General features: G+C 37.2%; 1 protein-coding gene across 1 annotated transcript in view; it reads right to left on the bottom strand.

The window, feature by feature from the left end:
• The window catches only part of Cdc20b (cell division cycle 20B), a 55,108-nt gene that overhangs the window by 7,313 nt on the left and 29,222 nt on the right, over positions 1-18,573 (bottom strand). The window contains exons 6-8 of the mRNA XM_015497303.2: positions 14,755-14,871; positions 3,693-3,889; positions 2,410-2,504 (exon numbers count right to left, since the gene is read on the bottom strand). Coding sequence (XP_015352789.1) covers positions 2,410-2,504; positions 3,693-3,889; positions 14,755-14,871 — 409 coding nt within the window. The remainder of the gene's footprint in view (positions 1-2,409; positions 2,505-3,692; positions 3,890-14,754; positions 14,872-18,573) is intronic.

Genomic DNA, 18,573 nt, shown 5'->3' with positions numbered 1-18,573 from the left:
CTTCCAATGATAGATGGAAATTGTTTAGTTTAATAAAGATGACATATTCTGTCCCAATGACTCTTTTCACAAGTGAAACAGGTTTTTCTGGCAAAGTTTCACTGGCATCAAAACGTTATCTTTTGGGGCTAGGATTGTGGTTCAGTGGTAGAGCACTTGCCTAGCATGTGTGAGGCACTGGATTCGATCCTCAGCACCACATATAAATAAATGAATAAAATAAAAATCCATAAACCTCTGAAAAAAAATTAAAAAAAAAGAAAAAAATATCTTTTGAAAAATGTCTCTAGGGGCTGAGATTGTAGGTCAGCAGTAGAGTGCTTGCCTAGCACATGTGAGGCTCTGGGTTCAATTCTCAGCACCACATATAAATAAATAAAATAAACATCCATCAACAACTAAAAAAAAAAAATTTAAAGAAAAATGTCTCTAATGGCTTTAAAATAAAGTAGTCAGCCATAGAAAATATAAATTTAGGCTACCAGACGTTCCCAGCAAGTAGTTTATATACTGGACCCGTGAAATATTACTTCTCCAAAACTCAGAATATTTTATTTTCTCACTGAAATGGTTTTAGAATATATTTATAGTAAAGTATTAGACATAAAAATTTATTGTTTCCTTTTTCTAAAATGTATATTCCTACTAATCAAAAGATCTACTCTTAGTTTTGACAATAAATTCCTTTTACTAAAATGTAAAAGGAATTTAAAACTAACAATGTCATTGTAAACTGCAATGATTCAAAATCAGTGGATAAAGTACCTACTCCCAGTAAGTTAGATCCAAACAATGATGAAGATCATACCACTTTTTCCAAGATAATGAACTCTTTCAAGGCCAATTTGATGTTCTCTAAGGAGCAGGAAAATAACTTCCTACAGCTATATTTGGAATTTCTCAAGGCCCAATGTCACTTTTTAAAATTTATTCAGGCACAACACTGACTAGCATTCTGATTCACAGTATGGGCTCTGGAACCATAGTGGGTTCAAATCCCAACTCTGTCCCACATTAAACATCTGACTTCCATTTAATATCTCAGTTTATTCACCTAAAAAAATTAGGGATTAGAAACCACTTTAAAGCCAGGCATGGTGATGCACACCTGTAATCCCAACAGCTGAGGAGGCTGAGGTAAGAGGCTCATGAGTTCAAAGCCAGCCTCAGTGATTTAGCAAGGCCCTAAGCAACTCAGCAAGACCCTCTTCTCTAAATAAAATATTTTTAAAAAAATAATTAGGGGGCTGGGGATGTGGCTCAAGCGGTAGCACGCTCGCCTGGCATGCGTGCGGCCCGGGTTCGATCCTCAGCACCACATACAAACAAAGATGTTGTGTCCGCCGAAAACTAAAATAAATAAATATTTTTAAAAAAATAATAATAATAATAATTAGGGATGTGGTTCAGTAGTTGGGTTCAATCTCCAGTACTAAAAAAAAAATCACCTTATATTGTTATTACAAGGATTAAATCAAGATTTTACACATAAAAAATATAGCACAATGCCTGGAACAGAGCAGTTAAAAATATCTGCTATCATTATAAGAAAGGATCTGTTTATTCTTTTTATGAATAATGAAACTAATCTTTAACAATGAAGACTACAAAAAGAAATTTAGTATGGAATTGAACTAACTACAACAGCTACTTAAAGAAATTGTTAAAGGCTTTTGTAACATAAGTCTACCTTAGGAAATACACTACAGAGATGAATGGCTATTGTTAATAGCAAATCTATTTAAGCCTATTATGTAGGACCATAGGAACAAATCACTTTACTTTTCTAGTTAAAAATAAGCAATTAGACTACATCAGCAGTTCCCAAAATGATGCATCATCATCACTTGGGAAACTAGAAGTACAAATGATCAGCCCCCTCTAAGAGCTAATGAATAAGGAATTCCTGGAGTGAAGAGAGTGATTGGTGTTTTAAGGAGCTCTCTAGATGATTCTGATTCACACTCAAGTTTGAGAATCACTGAACAGGGTCATCTATGAGGTTCCTTTCAACAGACTTTAGTGGGTCTGTATATTGGAAATATACCCCAGAAACCTAACATATTCCATAATATTGATGCCAATGGAAATAAACACTTGATTTTAGCAAAATGTTACTGTAGCAGATACTACTTGGTAGAGAAGAGAGTTTTGCATTTTATCTGAACAATCTGAAGACACACAGCTGCCTTGGTGTGTGTGGGCACTGGAATATGTACACCACAGAAGGCCTGAATACCTGACAGGGTGGGCTCAGAACTGAAAAAAAAAAAAAAAAAAAAAAAAAGCCTAATGTCTCATTTCATTCCATTTGGTTAGGGTTTTAAATATTATAGTTCTCTTCACTCAGTCCCCATAATCAATTGGTGATATAAATACAGATGGCTCCTCAAATAAGACACTTCTTACCTGCTGAGGAGATAATGATTCCAGCTCAGGGCCCCAACTACTGACAAGTGACCAAGCATATTTCTCAGCTGCTTTTTAGTTACCACATCCCATAACTGAAAAAAAAATGAATGAGCAGAATTACATAGCATTGACCTTCTCATAGCCTACTGTCTTCTTAAAGACCTGACCTCCAATTGCTCTTAATGTAGCCAGTCTGTTATCAAATAAGTGAAAATTCAGCACCCTAACTATAACCAGAAGTTCTCAACTCTGTCTGCATGCTAGGATCACCTGGGATTTTGTAAAATACTCTGGATGCTGGCACTTCTGATTTAACTGGTGGAGTAGAACCTGGGGATATGGCATTTATTGTTAAAGCTCCCTGTATTAATGTACAACCAAGGGTTGATAATTATCACACACACACTTCCAGCTTCTTCTAAGCCGTGGGACTTCCAAACTTTGGAATCCAACTTCAGTTACCAAAATATGTATGAACAGGTTGAGCATAGAATTTTTATCACCTGAGGATCCTAAATCCAAAAATCCAAAATCCAAATTCTCCAAAATCTAAAGTTTTTTGATTAATTGCATAAATAAAATTTTGGTGCCTGAACACTTCCTAGAGTCAGAAATTTAATTTACTGCTAAGAGACTCCTTTCCTACTAGCCACAGATGATAATCTGACCCAGATATGGAATGACAACTTTGAATTAAGAAGAAATCTTGACATGACCTTCATAGTATCCTCTATCATTGCGAAGATGAGGAACAGGTGAGCCCTCTGTGGCCCTCCTAGATCATCTAGAACATGGGCAACACTGTGTAAACCATTGTTAATAAACAATAAGAATGATATATGAAAAATTACATAGATGAAAATTTAATAAATTATCAGCCTATCAGGAAAAAGAATCCATTCATTTCACATAGCTCTACTCCAAATCACAGCTTCAGGTAAAAAAGAAGTGAAAGGGCTTTCTCTCTCCAAAGTTCCAAAACTAAGGAGTCTACAAATCCAACTTCAGTTTGATAGAAAAAATGTTTCAAAAACAACAATAAATTAAATATGACAGAAAGAAATATTGTGGAGGAAACTAAGCAGAGTACCCTTAAGTCCGATTGAAATGCCATTCAGAGAAAAAATGAAAAAAACAAAGTGGTATCTCCCCTTGCTTCCCACAGCCCTACGTGCCACTCTAAGCTAGTTTCTCTATACATTAGTGACATGTTATAAAAATGAATTTTAGTTTTCTGATAATCACACAAGAACTTTATGAGAAAAGAAACTGTCCCATACTTGCACTTCTCCCTCACTGGTGCCAACTGCCAGGCACGTTCCCTCTTTTATCCAGGATACAGAAGACACATAGTTGCAAGTGAGACCCAAGTCTATGTTTTCAACCCCATTGTGGTTTTCCCCATTCCAGATGTACACAGCAGATCCAAGGGCTACAGCAACAACATTTTTAAAACTCCAGTCCAGGATATTCAGATCTATTTAAAAAAAAAAAAAAAGACATTTAAAATTAGGGTGATTATATAGCCAAAGAAAAACTTCCCAAGTAAATAATTTTGTTTATAGATTATGGGAGAAATATTAAGATCTTCCCATGGTCAGTCATAAAATAGAATTACAAATCCAAGCAGATTATTAGAAGTTCAAAAATAACAACTGGAATAGAATCTGGTTCAAGACTCACAGGGAATGACATTGGCTAAATTATATTGTTATATTGTGTGCATGTATAAATATGTAACAACAAATCCCACCAGTATGTACAATCATAATGCACCAATAAAAAGTTAAAAATTACACACACACACACACACACACACACACAGACTCATTGTCTAATAAGCAATAACACTTATTACTTATGCTCAAAGATACCAATCTAGAGACATTTAAAGAACAGGGCAGATTCATCTACCATTATTAGCATACATGAATTCTGTCTAACACATCATTAAAATATGAAAGCAAACAATTATTTTGGAGTAATCCTTAAACCTAGGATATTTATGTTGGAAATGCCATCATCATTTCTAACCAAAAGTCACCAGAAACTGAAGTACATCTAGATGAGATGGTGGCTCATTTGTGGCACCTATAAGTTGTCTGTAGCATCCTCCAGCTCATACTAACAAGAATTCTGACTGGTAAAAGAAGCCATATTTTTATAACCACTTATTAAAATGTACTCTTATTTCTTTTAAGGCAGAAACTCTTATCCTGATCAACACGTATCAGTACAAAGTTATGATGCACACCAGTTCCATTACAGTGAACTAAGCCTCCTACAACATATTCCTCCCATTAAAACAAATATGGACTTTGGACAAAATGTAAAACACAAACACCTGAGGACCCTGGAAAGGTAGTGAAATCAGGTAAACTAAGTAAGGAGTCAAAACATGGAAAACCTGCCCAAGTGAGAGTGTCCCACCTTTTTCCTCACTTGGCTTTGCCCTGAGGACAAGTGCTTCAGTCACTGAACACCACCTGCAGCAAAGACGCTGTCAGAGAGCCCACCATCTTTCTTATCCAGGAAATCAAGAAAAGGAGTTTAAAGTGGCCAAGATGTGAGAGGAAGGTCTAAAGGGAAGAGAACCTCAGAAAAATGTCCTCCAGCTGTGAGTATATGAACTCACAGACACCTCAGTCTAACCCCTAAGTCATACAAGTGCAGGGGAAACTCAACATAGCCTAGCAGAGGCTTTCAAAAATGAACCAAGATTTAAAACATTCATATAAGTAAGTCTTGGACTAGACTTAGGTACACATATAGGAAGGCAGACCCAAACCAACATAGTCAAGGATTAAGAAACTAATCTAAGATTTAAAATACAACACATAAATGGCAAGTTAAAACTTAAAGTGTGAACCTAACTATGACAAAACAATAACGTTCTACACAAATCCAAAGTAAAGACATAAGAGTATAATGTCCAGAACACAATTAAAAATTACTGAACACATATAGAGAAATATATCAATAGAGGAAAACTACAAGATGACCAAGAAAGAAAAATTATCAGATGAAGACTCTAAAGCAACTATTATACTTTACATAAAATAAAATGCATTTGAAATTAATGAAAAGATAGAAAACCTCAGCAGAAAAATATTTTTTCTAATAAATAAAATAGAAACTATAAGATAAAACAATAGAAATAGAAGTACAAAAACTATAAAATGGAAATTTTATCACTGAAAAATACAACATCTGAAAAATTTCGTGAACAGGCTCACTAGCAAAATGGAAATGATAGAGGAAAGAGTGAGTGAATTTAAATACAAACCAACATAAATTAATAAGGAAAATATGGAGAAGAAAATGAAAAGGAAAAAAATTAATGGAGCCCCAGGAACTTGTGGAATGCTATCCAAAAAATCTAATATATGGGTAATTGGAACCACCAAACCTTGGAAACAGGAGAACAAGCCTTCAAATGATCATGAGTTCTCACCAGAAGCCATGGAGACCAGAAGTCAATAGAACAACATCTTTAAAATATTGGAAGGAAAATCTTCCAACTTGGATCTTCAAGGATAAAAGAACATTGGAATTGGTAAATATTTTTCCCTCTTAAGAAATTTAAAATACTTTTTCAGTTTTAACTGTTTAAAGTAAAAGTTATAACAGTGGTGAGGTTTTCAGTGGATATAGGTATAAAATACATGACAACTCAGTAACCTAGAAAACAGGAAGTAGGAGAGACCTGTGAACTACAAGATCTTTATATGCATCTTGAGTTAAATGTACAATGGTAACTATAAATAGACTTGAGAAAGTTTGGACTACACTGAAATCCCTACAGCAACAACTAAAAAAACAATACAAAGGAATACAGCCAAAAAGACAGAAGTAGAAAAGATGTCCAAGAAATGAGCATTGGGCACTCCAACATTAGAGTGCAGGGAGACAGAAGAGGAAGAGAAGGAGGAAAGGAAGGAAAGAAGGGAAGGAGGGAGAGAAAAAATAAAAGACCAGAAAAGACAGAACATAAAACTAGGAAGTTTATGTGTCAATTAAAAAAAAAACCTAGGGGCAACCCAAGAGAGAGGAATATCAAAGAGGAGGCATAGATCAACTGTCTCAGATGTGGATGACAGGGTAAAGTAAATGAGCTCTAAGAAGCAACTGTTGGGGGATTCCACCTCTTGGGTCCCCTTCTTCCTCCGGGAGAAGTCTTTTCTGCTGTCCTTTAATAAACTTCTAATTTCTACTCTGACCTTGCCTCAGCGTGCTTCTTTGGTGTTATTCTTCAACATTGGGGAAGCAAGAACTCGTCACCGGTCAACAGCGGTAACATATTGGAGGTCCCAGACCGAGATTCTACACCGAGGTAAGTGCACGCACCCCATGTCTGTTTGAGGTGCATCTTTCTCTCTTTCTTTCTGGAGGGTAAGGTGGGCACCCGACGGCTACTTAAACGCAATTAGTGCAGCCGCCACTCTTCAAGACTCGGGTGAGAGGTTTCCCGGCCTAGGCAGCTCTCAATCACCTGTTCAATACAGAGCAGGCATGTTGGGTTCTGCCAAAGCCGCTTCCAACTTTTCTGTCTGGGCCTGGAGAGCAATTGGCGTGAGTACACAGTGTCCCGAATCCCGATCTGCCTCGGATGCGTGGAGGTGGAGGAAGGAGTTTGGAACAACTGCGGAATTCCGGTCTGGGCTACACTCAGATGATTCCTAAGGTTCCTTTCTCTTGAGCCCCCTCCCGACAGCCCTCAGGGGTATCTAGGGTGATCGGTAGATGAATGGCACTGAGGGAAAGCCCCAATCACATTTGCCTCCGTATGGGCCATGCAACACTCCCAACCTCGCATCCATTCCTCCTGGATGCTCCCCTTCCTTCGCAGGTCAGAAATGTTAGCAATTCAGGTTGTAGGACTGAGAGAAAGGCATGGGATAATTAGCAAAATCTGCCCAGGTTCCCTAAGATGCATAGGTAAATTTCACTAGTCTGTTTTACCGCCCCAATGTTTAAAATGTGTTGTGTTCCTTAAGCTGCTAGAGAGGCATTTTTAGAATCAACTCCTCTGGTAATCTGCTACCTTACAACCAGTAGATATCCCTTAACACTTAGGCGGCTCCTTTAGTCTACAGAGCAAAGGCAACAAAGAGCGCATGTTTCTCTTTTGCAATGGGTTTTTAGTGGCCGGGAGGATAAGCAGTAATGCCCTTAAGTCTGAATCCTCCCAGGGTCTCTGGCACAGGGCAAACTGAGACCCTAGCACTTTGCTAAAGGGGACCAGAAACCCCTTGGCAAAGCAAGGTGAGAGACGGGTTTTCTGGACCGTTTAGGAAGCTCAAACTTAGGGAGACGTCCCTAATGAGAACAGTTTTCTCTGGCGCGGCGTGGGCGCCTGAGTCCTGTTCTTCTCACTCAGACGGGAGCTTCTCTCTCTCCAATACGCCAGGTGCACCACTAGCCTGCGTATTGAAAAATTGGGATAAATTTGAACCTCAGACGCTCAAGAAAAAGCGCCTCATTTTCTTGGCCTGGCCTCAATACAAACTCTCTGATGGAGAAACCTGGCCACCAGAGGGAAATATCAATTTTAATACAATTTTACAGTTTGATAAAATTTACAAAAAAGGAAATGGTGTGAGGTGCTGTATGTTCAGATTTTCTTTGCTCTAAGGGAAAATCCTAAATTATGCCAACAGTGTAAAGTAGACTTAGCTATGATATCTGCCATGAAGAGAAAAAATCTTGGACTCACTGAGGAAAAAGAATCAAGAGAAAAATTTGGGCCGATCAAAGTACATACCCCCTTCCCCCTTCAAGACCTAAGGCAGATAAAAACTGACTCTACTGGAAAGTTAGGAGATATGCCAGATTGCCTGGGATTGGATCTATCCAAAGGAGCTAATCCTGTAAGTAAAAGGGAAACTGAGGATTCCCAGCAGCTGCCAGAGCCATTTTCGCTTTGGGGAATTTCCTCATTCTTCCCTGCACTGTAAGGATTGCTCCATCTCTGTCCACTTAAAAAGAAGGGACACTGAATGCAGTAAAGTCAGTCACACTGAGACCCTTGATTTTACACCTATAGTTGCCCCTCTGTGAAAACATCTGGTCCACTCATGGGGAAATCTATGGTGCCACTGATAGGAGTCATAATTAAATGGAAGTTAAAAACCTGGAGAGATTTTTCTCTTATCTGGTCTCTCTATTTTAAAGGTTATTATAGATTGTTTCTTGGGGATGATCTTGGCTAAATGTGTGTCTAAAAGATGATTTTTTATTGTAACAATCTGGTATCTAAATGAGTTTGAAGCATTGCATAATCTTGCAGTTAAAAGTTGGGGTTAGGTAATTGTTTAGTTTGTGATTTCAGATAATTCATGCCGGAGAACTTAAATACTTAGGATAGAAAATTAAAAGAATTCTACTTCCAAGTTGGCAAGTAACTCCCAATCATTTAGTTTTATTTTGAACTGGGTAGCCTGAGAAGATTTCACTAGGTGTACCAGTGCATTAACTTGGGCAAGGATAGTAAATTATGATATGGTATCTGTTCCCCTCAGTGTGTAAGATTTAGGAAAAAAATGTTGAATTGGAACGTTGGTCTGGCTTATTGAAATAACATTGAATAGCAACAGTCTTAAATTTTTAAAGCTTAATTTTGGATATACATGGTAGTGTGTGGTTCTCTTTTAAAATTTTTTTTCAGGTGATTTAATGTAACTTAATACTACTTTAGAAACTTCAGAACAAAGGAAGTGACTTAATGATCCTAAAGAAATTTCTTCTGATGGTAGAGATCCTATTTTCAGTTTTGTGTGAGCAAGTTTTTCTAGTGTAGGAAAATGTAAAGGTATGAAATTTTGTAAATTGTATCTTAAACTTGTATCATAATTTTCAACATCCAAACCTGAAAATTGTGACTTATGGTTAAAATGCCTTAGGCATGAGGTTTCTGCTCAGAATTCCAGTTTTCCCAGTTCCTTCCAGACCTCAGCCAGGACTTAAGTTGATATGCAAATAGAAGAAGCCTAGAGCACTCAGTATGAGACAGATCTGAGGCCCAAAAAAAAAAAGAGTAAAGTGTCTTTTTATGGGAACTCAAACTAGATTAAACCAAAGAGTAAATTGTATGGCATTTACTAATTACTGGCCGGTCAATTTTTTCTAGGACTTTTGCTTTTTCTTAGATTCTGTATTTTTTTTGAGTTCATGATTTTGATCCTACAGACAAGTTAATGTTTTTCTGATAAGTTCTATTTTTGATCAACTGGGGTTTTTTTTTTAAACATTGCAATGAGATTTCACCTGAAAAAGCTACAAGGCCTTTACTATTGTGTTGTGTTACACTTGTGTTACGTGTTGTATGTCGGTATGTCTGTATGTGTGTATGTCCATATATCATGCAGTGATATGACAATTGACAGATGAGGAGCGCTCATGAAAAATTTTTAAAAAATGGATCCAAATATCTTTGATTCACGTGATTCAAATGGTTCAATTTAAATTGGGTAAACAGATGAAAGTAAAGATGTCTTTAAAATTAAGCTTATAAGTTTTTCTAGATGTTCAAAAAGGCCCTAATAAAATGTTAAATCTGCTTAAATTAAAAAATTTACAAGTATTGTTTCAAAATGTGAACAGAAGGAGGTTAACAGATAAAAAAGAGAAACTAGAAGGTTCTAGATATGGATTTAATAGAGGGAAAATGTGTTTCTGGATAAGAGTCTATATGATTAAGAGGGTTTAAGTAAATGATATAAAAAAGGTCTGTGTAAGTTGCTTATAAGTGTAAGTTTTTGAGCAAGTAATCTTAAAGAAATTAAACAGCTGGTCAAACAAGTGCTGTTGTTTTAGAGAATTGTGCTATGTTATTTCTTTAAAAGCTAAACTTGATTAATATAAAAACATCAATGTAATTGTGGTGTTAATGTGTCCATATCTTCCAGGTATACAAGTCTGTAAGGTAGAAGTTTTAAAAGAGCATTATATCAAGCTGGTGTTCTAAAGTTGTATGGTAATTTTAGGCTTAAAAAGAAAAACATGTTGGAGATTTATTTATATCATTTGTGTTCTATAACTGGACTTGTTATCAATAAGATATGTAAAGTTCTATGTTACTTTTTACACTGAGATACAATTTAAATGTATTTTTAAGTTAATGAGAGCCTAATCTGTGTGAAGGTTTTATTGCAAAACACAAAAGTACATTACTACTTTTCTACAAAAGGTTAAAAGCTTTCAGCTTTTCTTTAATTCATGTTTTAGGTGTGATATTATATTGTGTTAGCTAATATTCATGTGAACTTGAGCAACAATTTATGTAGGCTTTGTAAAATGATGTTTAAAAAGCAAAGATCAGTTTCAGAACTACAGTACTTAAGATTTATGAAGAGCCCTGCCTTACTTGAGATAAGGCTCTGTCCCATCTCACTACATGTGAAAGTGACTATGGAAGAAGTAGGCCAGATTTCAGTACATTTAAAGTTGTGTCCAAAAGTTGGTTTTTGTCACGATTACCAGGATCTCAAACAAGGGATTATAATGTATAACTCTGCCAAAATTCAAGGTAGCTATTACATGAACTAAATATGTTTTTACTCTTGATAATTTTATTTTGTAGTTTTCTTATAAATGATTTAAGATTGCCTGTTAATGTTTTGCAGAGGTACTGCTTTAAGAACACACAACCTGGGTTAATTTAAGATAAGGAGTTATCACCTACAGGAGAGAGAGATAGACATTAAAGCCCAGTACTCTTAGTATAAGGCTGTTGAAACTTATTTGCTGGATGTTTAAGATTAAGTTTTAAAATTAAAGTTAAATTAAAAGGGCCAAGAAAACCAATATTTGGCTCTTGCCCTCTAAGTCAGTCTGAATCAGGGAATAGGGGACTTCTCCAAAGAGCTTTGTAACTCTAGGCCACATAACCTCCCGATCAGGGAGATTAATGAGACCAGTGGAGGACAGAAAGCCAATCAGTGCATTTGCTGTGAAGAGGAGGGTCATCAGAAAAGGGAGACATCCCTGATGCTTCCAAGGGAAGCCACATGGTCAAGCAAGGCCTGGACCCATCCTAGCGCAATGGCACTAGCAGAACTGAGAAGCTGCTGTGAAGTTCCCCGAGGACTCCCAGGGAAACTCAGCTGACTGTTAACAATAGATAAAAACAAAAGTCAGTTTGACTTGCTTCATCTTAAACACTTAGCAAAGACAGTCAAAGCCAAAACACAGCTATCCCTGGGCATTTTAAATAATAATAATAGTTAAATGTAATTTCCAAAAATAAGTAAACTGGAGGCTGCAAAAGAGATTCTCAGACAGGAATGCCTGATAACTATCAAAAGGAACTGCCAGAGTAGTTTTTAGTTTAAGGCCTTTATTTCTAACCTACACAGGTAGGCTTAGTGTTTGCAAGTATGGTTATCCAGCCCTAAGTAACAGAATTAAAGATTTCTCTATTAGACACAGAGGTCATACTAGTAAAAGGATTTTGCAAGATCAGATGACATTAAATTATTAAACTATATCTTAAGGGAAAGGACATCTGTAACCCTAAAAGTTAAATGTTGTGTTTACATCCCTGACATTTCTGGCAATGTGACAAATGTCCTTAAAGATTTACATGCTCAGATAGAAGCCATGTCCTCAGCAACTTTGTCATGGAAACAATATCTTAGCTCCTGGTTCTTGGTACTTCCTGGTGGAAAACATTGTTAGTCTTTGTCTTTGCCATCATACTCATTGGCATATTCCTGTGCTATGGCATTTATTGCTGCATCAATATGGTTCCAGTACTAATGAATTCTTGTTTCTCTTATGGACCATCCATCACTCAAATGGCCCTCCAGACTATTACTTCTCAATTGGACTTCTATCATAGACCACTCGATAGACCCGATTTTTAAAGGGGGACTCCAAACTGCTTGCCCCACACCGTCCCTTTTCAGCCTGAAGAAGCCAGAAAGATCTTCTTCGCCCCCCTTCCTTACAGCAGTAAGAAGTTCCCAACTTAGAGGGGGGAATGAAGCCAGATTTAAAGTTAGGTAGTCAGTGTAGTTAGGTAACTCGGGTCTAATGCCGAGTGAAATCTAAAATGGAGACCATGCTGAGAATGACTCAGGGAAAACACAGGACAACTCATGGAATGTTAATGAAGTCCCAAAAAGGCCCTAGGCCAAAGTCCACCTCAAAGAAATGTTAATGAACAGCCCCCAGCAAAAAGGTGCTGACTCAGAAGTCCTTCCTGACCAGATTACTTCTTTGGCCCACCTGTGTCCCACCCCTCGGGCCTTCCCACCTACATTCCATCACTGAAAGAACTATAAAAAGGGGAGACAACATCCCTTCCATGGATTCCACCTCTTGGGTCCCCTTCTTCCTCCGGGAGAAGTCTTTTCTGCTGTCCTTTAATAAACTTCTAATTTCTACTCTGAAAAAAAAAAAAAAAAGAAGCACCTGTTGGACTTAACAAGGAGGGTTTCTTTGGTGATATTTGGAATAGCAGTTTCAGTTCAACAGTGAGATTTTAAACCGACTACAGTGGGCTCAGGACAATGTGGGGAAATGGGAAATAGTAGAAACACCTTTTGACAAATTTGCTGTGAGGGGAGAAAAGAAAGGGGCTACAGCTTGAAGGAAAAGTGGGAATGAAAGAGGGTGTTTTGCTTTATAATGTTGTGGTTTGTTTAATATTTCTTGAAAATTTATCCTTCTTAGGTGGTCTTGACAATAAATTCCCTTGGAAAAAGAACTACAAAACAAAAGAGGACAGAAAAGTGCTCCCTTTAGTGATTTTGCCTTTTTCTATTCATTCCTCTCTGTAGATGTTTCCCTTCTCTCTGCTCCCCACTCCTCTACAGAGTTCACACTGGCCCTTGCCTTCAACCTTAATCATCCAGCTTGCATGCTGGTTCATTCTCTCTTCTAACTTCATTTATCATGATAGGCCAAGCCTCTGCCATGCCTCACTGCCTCCTCTACTATGACATTCCAAGAACAGTTCCCCCCACCCTCTAGAACACCTCCCTGCACCCTGTCTTTCAGAGACATCACCTTTCTCCTGCTTCAAAACCATAGAATCATCTTAAATTCATCCATCTTTCCCAGTATTTTTACTCATGGAGTATAAATAAACCCTTAATCTTTAGTAATTCTCTCCTGCTAAATGCTTTCTGTATACTCTACCATGAATGTTACTTTACATTTTTCCTAGTCAAAAAGTCCCCAAACAAGTATAGGTTTCTCTACCTGACTTTTGAATTTCTTCATGATCTGCATAGATAGGTACATACCTACCTATGCACCAGTCCCCAATGTAGCATCTTCATTGCAATTAATTATCATTAATTACCAATATTTTGTCTTTGATCATGCTGTTAGCAGTACCAAAATTTCTCTTTCTCCCCTCCACACTTACAAATCCTACCCATCTTTTAAGACCCAGATGAAGTCTGAATATCTCCAGAGTCTTCCTGGACAACTGTAGAGCTCACTGATCCCCTTACAGCTCATTATATTGCATAGTTCATTATTTATATTCCACATTGGCATGTTGGTATCAGTTTCATGTGAGTTAGTACTGTCTTCCTAAGTAGATTATAAGTTAGGCACTTAATAAGCACATCCAATATGGTAACTGATTTGATTTACCCATGTTAAAACATGCATAAGAATAGGCCAACATTAGTACAGTTCATTCTAATACAATAAAACAAAAATGCATTTATGAGCCAGGTACTATGGCACAAATCTGTAATACTGCCAGCAAATCAGCAGGCAGAGGCAAAAGTATCACAAATTCAAAGACAGCCTCAGCAACTTAGTGATACGTTGTCTCAAAAATATTATTTTAAAAGTCTGGGGATGTAACTCAATGGTACAGTGGACCTGGGCCCAATCCCCAGTATGGCAAAAAAAAAAAAAGTATTTATGAGTAAAAATCCTCTTGTTCTTCTACCAATAAAATAATACCCTTTGCTGAACATCGAAGTTGCACAAGGAAAAAACAACTACATTACTACACCATAGTTGCATGGTACTTCATTGAAATATGAGACAAAAGGACTATCTGATTCTTTCAGAATCAAACTTCTAGTTTATGTCAGAGCACAGAAAATATTGTCATTTCAATTTTTTTTTTTTTTTTTGTACCAGGGACTGAACTCAAGCGCACCTAATCACTAAGCCACATTCTCAGCCCTTTTTTGTATTTTATTTAGAGACCAGGTCTCACTGAGTTGCTCAGGGCCTCGCTGAATGCTGAGGCTGGCTTTGAACACATGATTCTCCTATCTCAACCTCCCAAGCTGCTGAGATTACAAGTGTACACCACCACGGCCAGCTCATTCAACTTTTTAATTCACAATCTAAACAATAACTTACAGTAGTCATTTCGAAGACCAGTAAGATGAATCTTCACCTCTGGTTGACATATGGGATAGTTTTTATCACAGAACCTGTTAAGATGAAATAATTCATCTCCGACTCCATATTGGCAACCTACAAAGAACAAACATTTAGAACAAAGTTCTAAATATCTCTAAAAGTCTGAAAATATAATGTTTATCCTTGTAGGTATTAGTAGAATACAAAGCAAAAAAAGAAAGTGGTCATCATTATAGAAACTGTAGTACAAAGAACTGGGGAGAAAAAAAATGAAGAGAGGAACTAGGGTTATGGCTCAGTGGTAGAGCGCTCACCTCACATGTGCAAGGTCCTGAGTTCAATCCTCAGCACCACATATAAACAAAATAAAGTTATAAAGAAATAAATAAATAAAAATGAAGAGGACTTCAGTATTAATTTAAACAAGAACATTAAAAATTATCCTGTGGCACATTTTAATAAAAAGTACATGAGTGCCAGACTTAAGTGTAGATAACAGGTCTTCTGGGGAACACACAGAAATACTACATCAGGCTTGAACATTTTATTCTTTCACATGAGATTTTAAAACTAAAGTGAATTTTATACATCAATGTTCATCACACCCATGCTTACCTGGTGGACATACACCCTCCTTTAATTCTTTGTCAATAAATATTTGTTGATTCATTGATTTTAGCTTTTTCTCTATTTCTGTACCAAAGCATACAGAGTTATCACTTTGGGCTCATTTTACCAGGACTACCTAAGTCATGATGGCATCTTTTGTTCTCTTTTCTCATTAAAAGACTCCACTAAGTTCAAACCACAGACCACTGTCTTTTCATCTTCAACCACTTATTTATCATCAAACTGAGAATGAAAGAATCAATAGGAACCAAGACAAACCAGGTGATTTGTGGTCACTGTGACCCAAATGGCTTCTGATAAAGGCATGAGAGCTTCACAATGCTATACCGTTACACCAAATTACTACTCATAAATTCCTACTGCAGGAACACAGATGGTCTGCAACTTAACAATGGTTCTACTTAATAATTTTTCACCTTCACATCATTATTCTGTTTTTCATTTCAGTACAGTATTCCAAATAAATTGCATGAGAGTTTCAACTCTATTTATAAGATATGTTTTGTGTTAGGTGACTTGCCCAACTGTAGTCTAATTTAGTGTTCTGAGGATGTTTAAAGTAGGGCAGACTAATAGATTATGTTTGGTTTTATTGAATGTATTTTCAACTTACAATGAGTTTATTGGGACATAGCCACATCACAAGTCAAGGAACATCTATACCTCTGAAAATGTATAAAATAATGTTATTTGAGAAATAAGACAGGAAACATGAATAGAATACTGTTAAAAGGGGACATTGCAAAGAAATTACTCTTTAAAAATTAAAACTAGGATAACCAAAATTAAGATTTAATAAGGCTGTTGAACAGGACTGAGGTAATAATTCAGGAGAGAGAAAACAGGTGAAAAAATGGAACAAAAAAGATAGAAAAGTGAGAAAACCAATACAGAAAGATCAACATAATAATTTCAGTAAGAGGGCTGGGGCTCAGTGGCAAAGCACTTGCCTAGCACATGTAAGGTACTGGGTTTAATCCTTAGCACCACTAAAAATAAAATAAAGCATGCTGTCCATCTATAACTACAAAAAAATTTTAAAGTAATTTCAGACAGAAAAATTAAACAAAAGTGAATAAATTAAAGATACTTTTTAAGAACTATAGACTATGAATCTCTAAGATTGAAAAGGCTCACCAAGGAGTATTATAGCTTGGATATGAGGTGTTTCCCCCCAAAAAGCTCATGGTGTTAGGCATTGCAGAACTGTTCCAAAATGAAATTATTAGATTATGAGACTTGTCACCTAATCAATGGATCAACCCATTGATGGATTAATAATTTGAATGGATTTCTGGGTAGTAATTGAAGGCAGGTAAGGTATAGCTGAAGAAGGTAGGTCACTAGAGGTGTGCCCTTGGGGATTATATATATTATCATTGGTTCCTGGCGTATTCTTTCCCTCCCAACCCCCTGCTTCCTAGCTGTCATAAACTGAGAAGCTTTCCTTCACCAAGCCCTTCCACCATGATAGTCTGCCTCACCTCAAACCCAGAACAATGGAGTCAGCCAACCATGGACTGGAACTCTGAAATTTATCCTCCTCTAAGTTGTTCTTGTCAGGTGTTTTGGTCCCAGCAATTGAAAGCTGAGTAACACAATAGGTACTGAGAAGTAGGTCATCATTGTGACTAACCTGACTGTGTGGTTTAGAAACCTTTGGAACTAATTGTTGGAGAAGTTTAGAAAAGTTTGGAGTTGCAAGCTGGAGAAGACTTAAGACTATTGTAAGCAAAGCTTAATAGTCAATTCTGGTGTGAGTTTAGAAGAGCAGAATGCTAACAGAATGTAGACACTAAAGACTGCTCATGAAGCTTCATGAGAAAAAATCTATTGGGAATTGGACTAGTGGCCACTCATTTTACATTCTAGTAAAGAAGTTGCCTACATCTTGTCCAAGTCCTTTCTGTGAGTCTAAATTTTAAAATGATGGATGAATTCATCTGGTGGAGGAAATTTCAAGGCAGCACAGCATTCAAGTGGTGGCAGGGTTTTGCTGGTGGCTTTTAGCTAAATTTACTGTGATAATCAGGAGAAGAAAGCAGATAAGAAATATTTGAAAAACTTGCAGTTTGACCAGAAAAAAATCATGTATAAAATAGGACCAAAGAAGGTGTGGTTGTTGAAGAGATTACTGTCAGTGCTGATTCTGCAGGAATGCAAGATGCTGGAGTTAAGGATTTCAAAGAAAGGCCTGGGAGGCCAGGCAGAGTGTGGCAGAATTGTAATCTCTGCAGGTAGCCCCTGAGAGGGCAATGCAGGAAGATATAAGAAGGATGCCAAACCTGGAACAGAGACTCCATAAATTAAGGCATGCCAATAATGTGAAAAGTCTACCAAGAAAAGCTGCTAACTGTGAACAGAGCCAGTCTAAGAGAGAGATCAGGTGGTGTGTGACTGTCAAGATCAAAAGGGTGGGGCTGCCAAAGCCCTCTGGGGATCATATCTTGCCATCATGTGCCTCAGAAGCTAGACATGGAACTACAGAATTTGTTTGCTCTGCTAGGTTTCAGTCTTGTTTTGATCCCATCCCTTCTTTCTATGTGCCTATTCCTGGGAATTTTATTCCTTAAAATGGAAATGTTTACTCTTTGCCATTAAATATTGGACATATAACTTGCTTTTTGATTTTTATAGAGAATCACAACCAACAGTTGGCCTTGAGACTCAGATGAAACTTTGGACTTAGACTTTTGGGCAACGCTGGAACTGTTAAGACTATATGGACTCTTGGAGATAAACTGAATGCATTTTGGATTATGAGATGAACATGAGTTTTTGGAATCCATATGTGGAATGTTATGATTTGGATATAAGGCATCCCTCAAAAGAAAGAGGTGAAATTATTTGATTATGAGAGTCATAAACTAATCAGTGGATTAATCCATTTGATGGACTAATGATATGAATGGTTTACTGAGTGGTAACTATAAGCAGGTAAGTCAAGGCTGGAGGAAGTAAGTCACTGGTGGTGTGCCCTTGAGGATTTTATATGCTGTCCCTGGCTTTCTCCCTGTTCCCCCTTTTCCTCCCGTCTCACTCCCTCCCCCGCTCCTCTCCTTGGCTACCATGAGCTGACAACTCTCTTCTGCCATGCCCTTCTGCCAAGATGTTCTGCCTTACTTTGGACCCCAAGTAATGGAGTTGACTGACCATGGATTAAACCTCTAAAACCATAAGCCCAAA

The sequence above is a fragment of the Marmota marmota genome, unplaced genomic scaffold (genome assembly GCF_001458135.2).
Source record: "Marmota marmota marmota unplaced genomic scaffold, marMar, whole genome shotgun sequence".
In the NCBI taxonomy this organism is placed as follows: Eukaryota; Metazoa; Chordata; class Mammalia; order Rodentia; family Sciuridae; genus Marmota; species Marmota marmota.
This window is presented reverse-complemented; position numbering and strand designations above follow the sequence as displayed.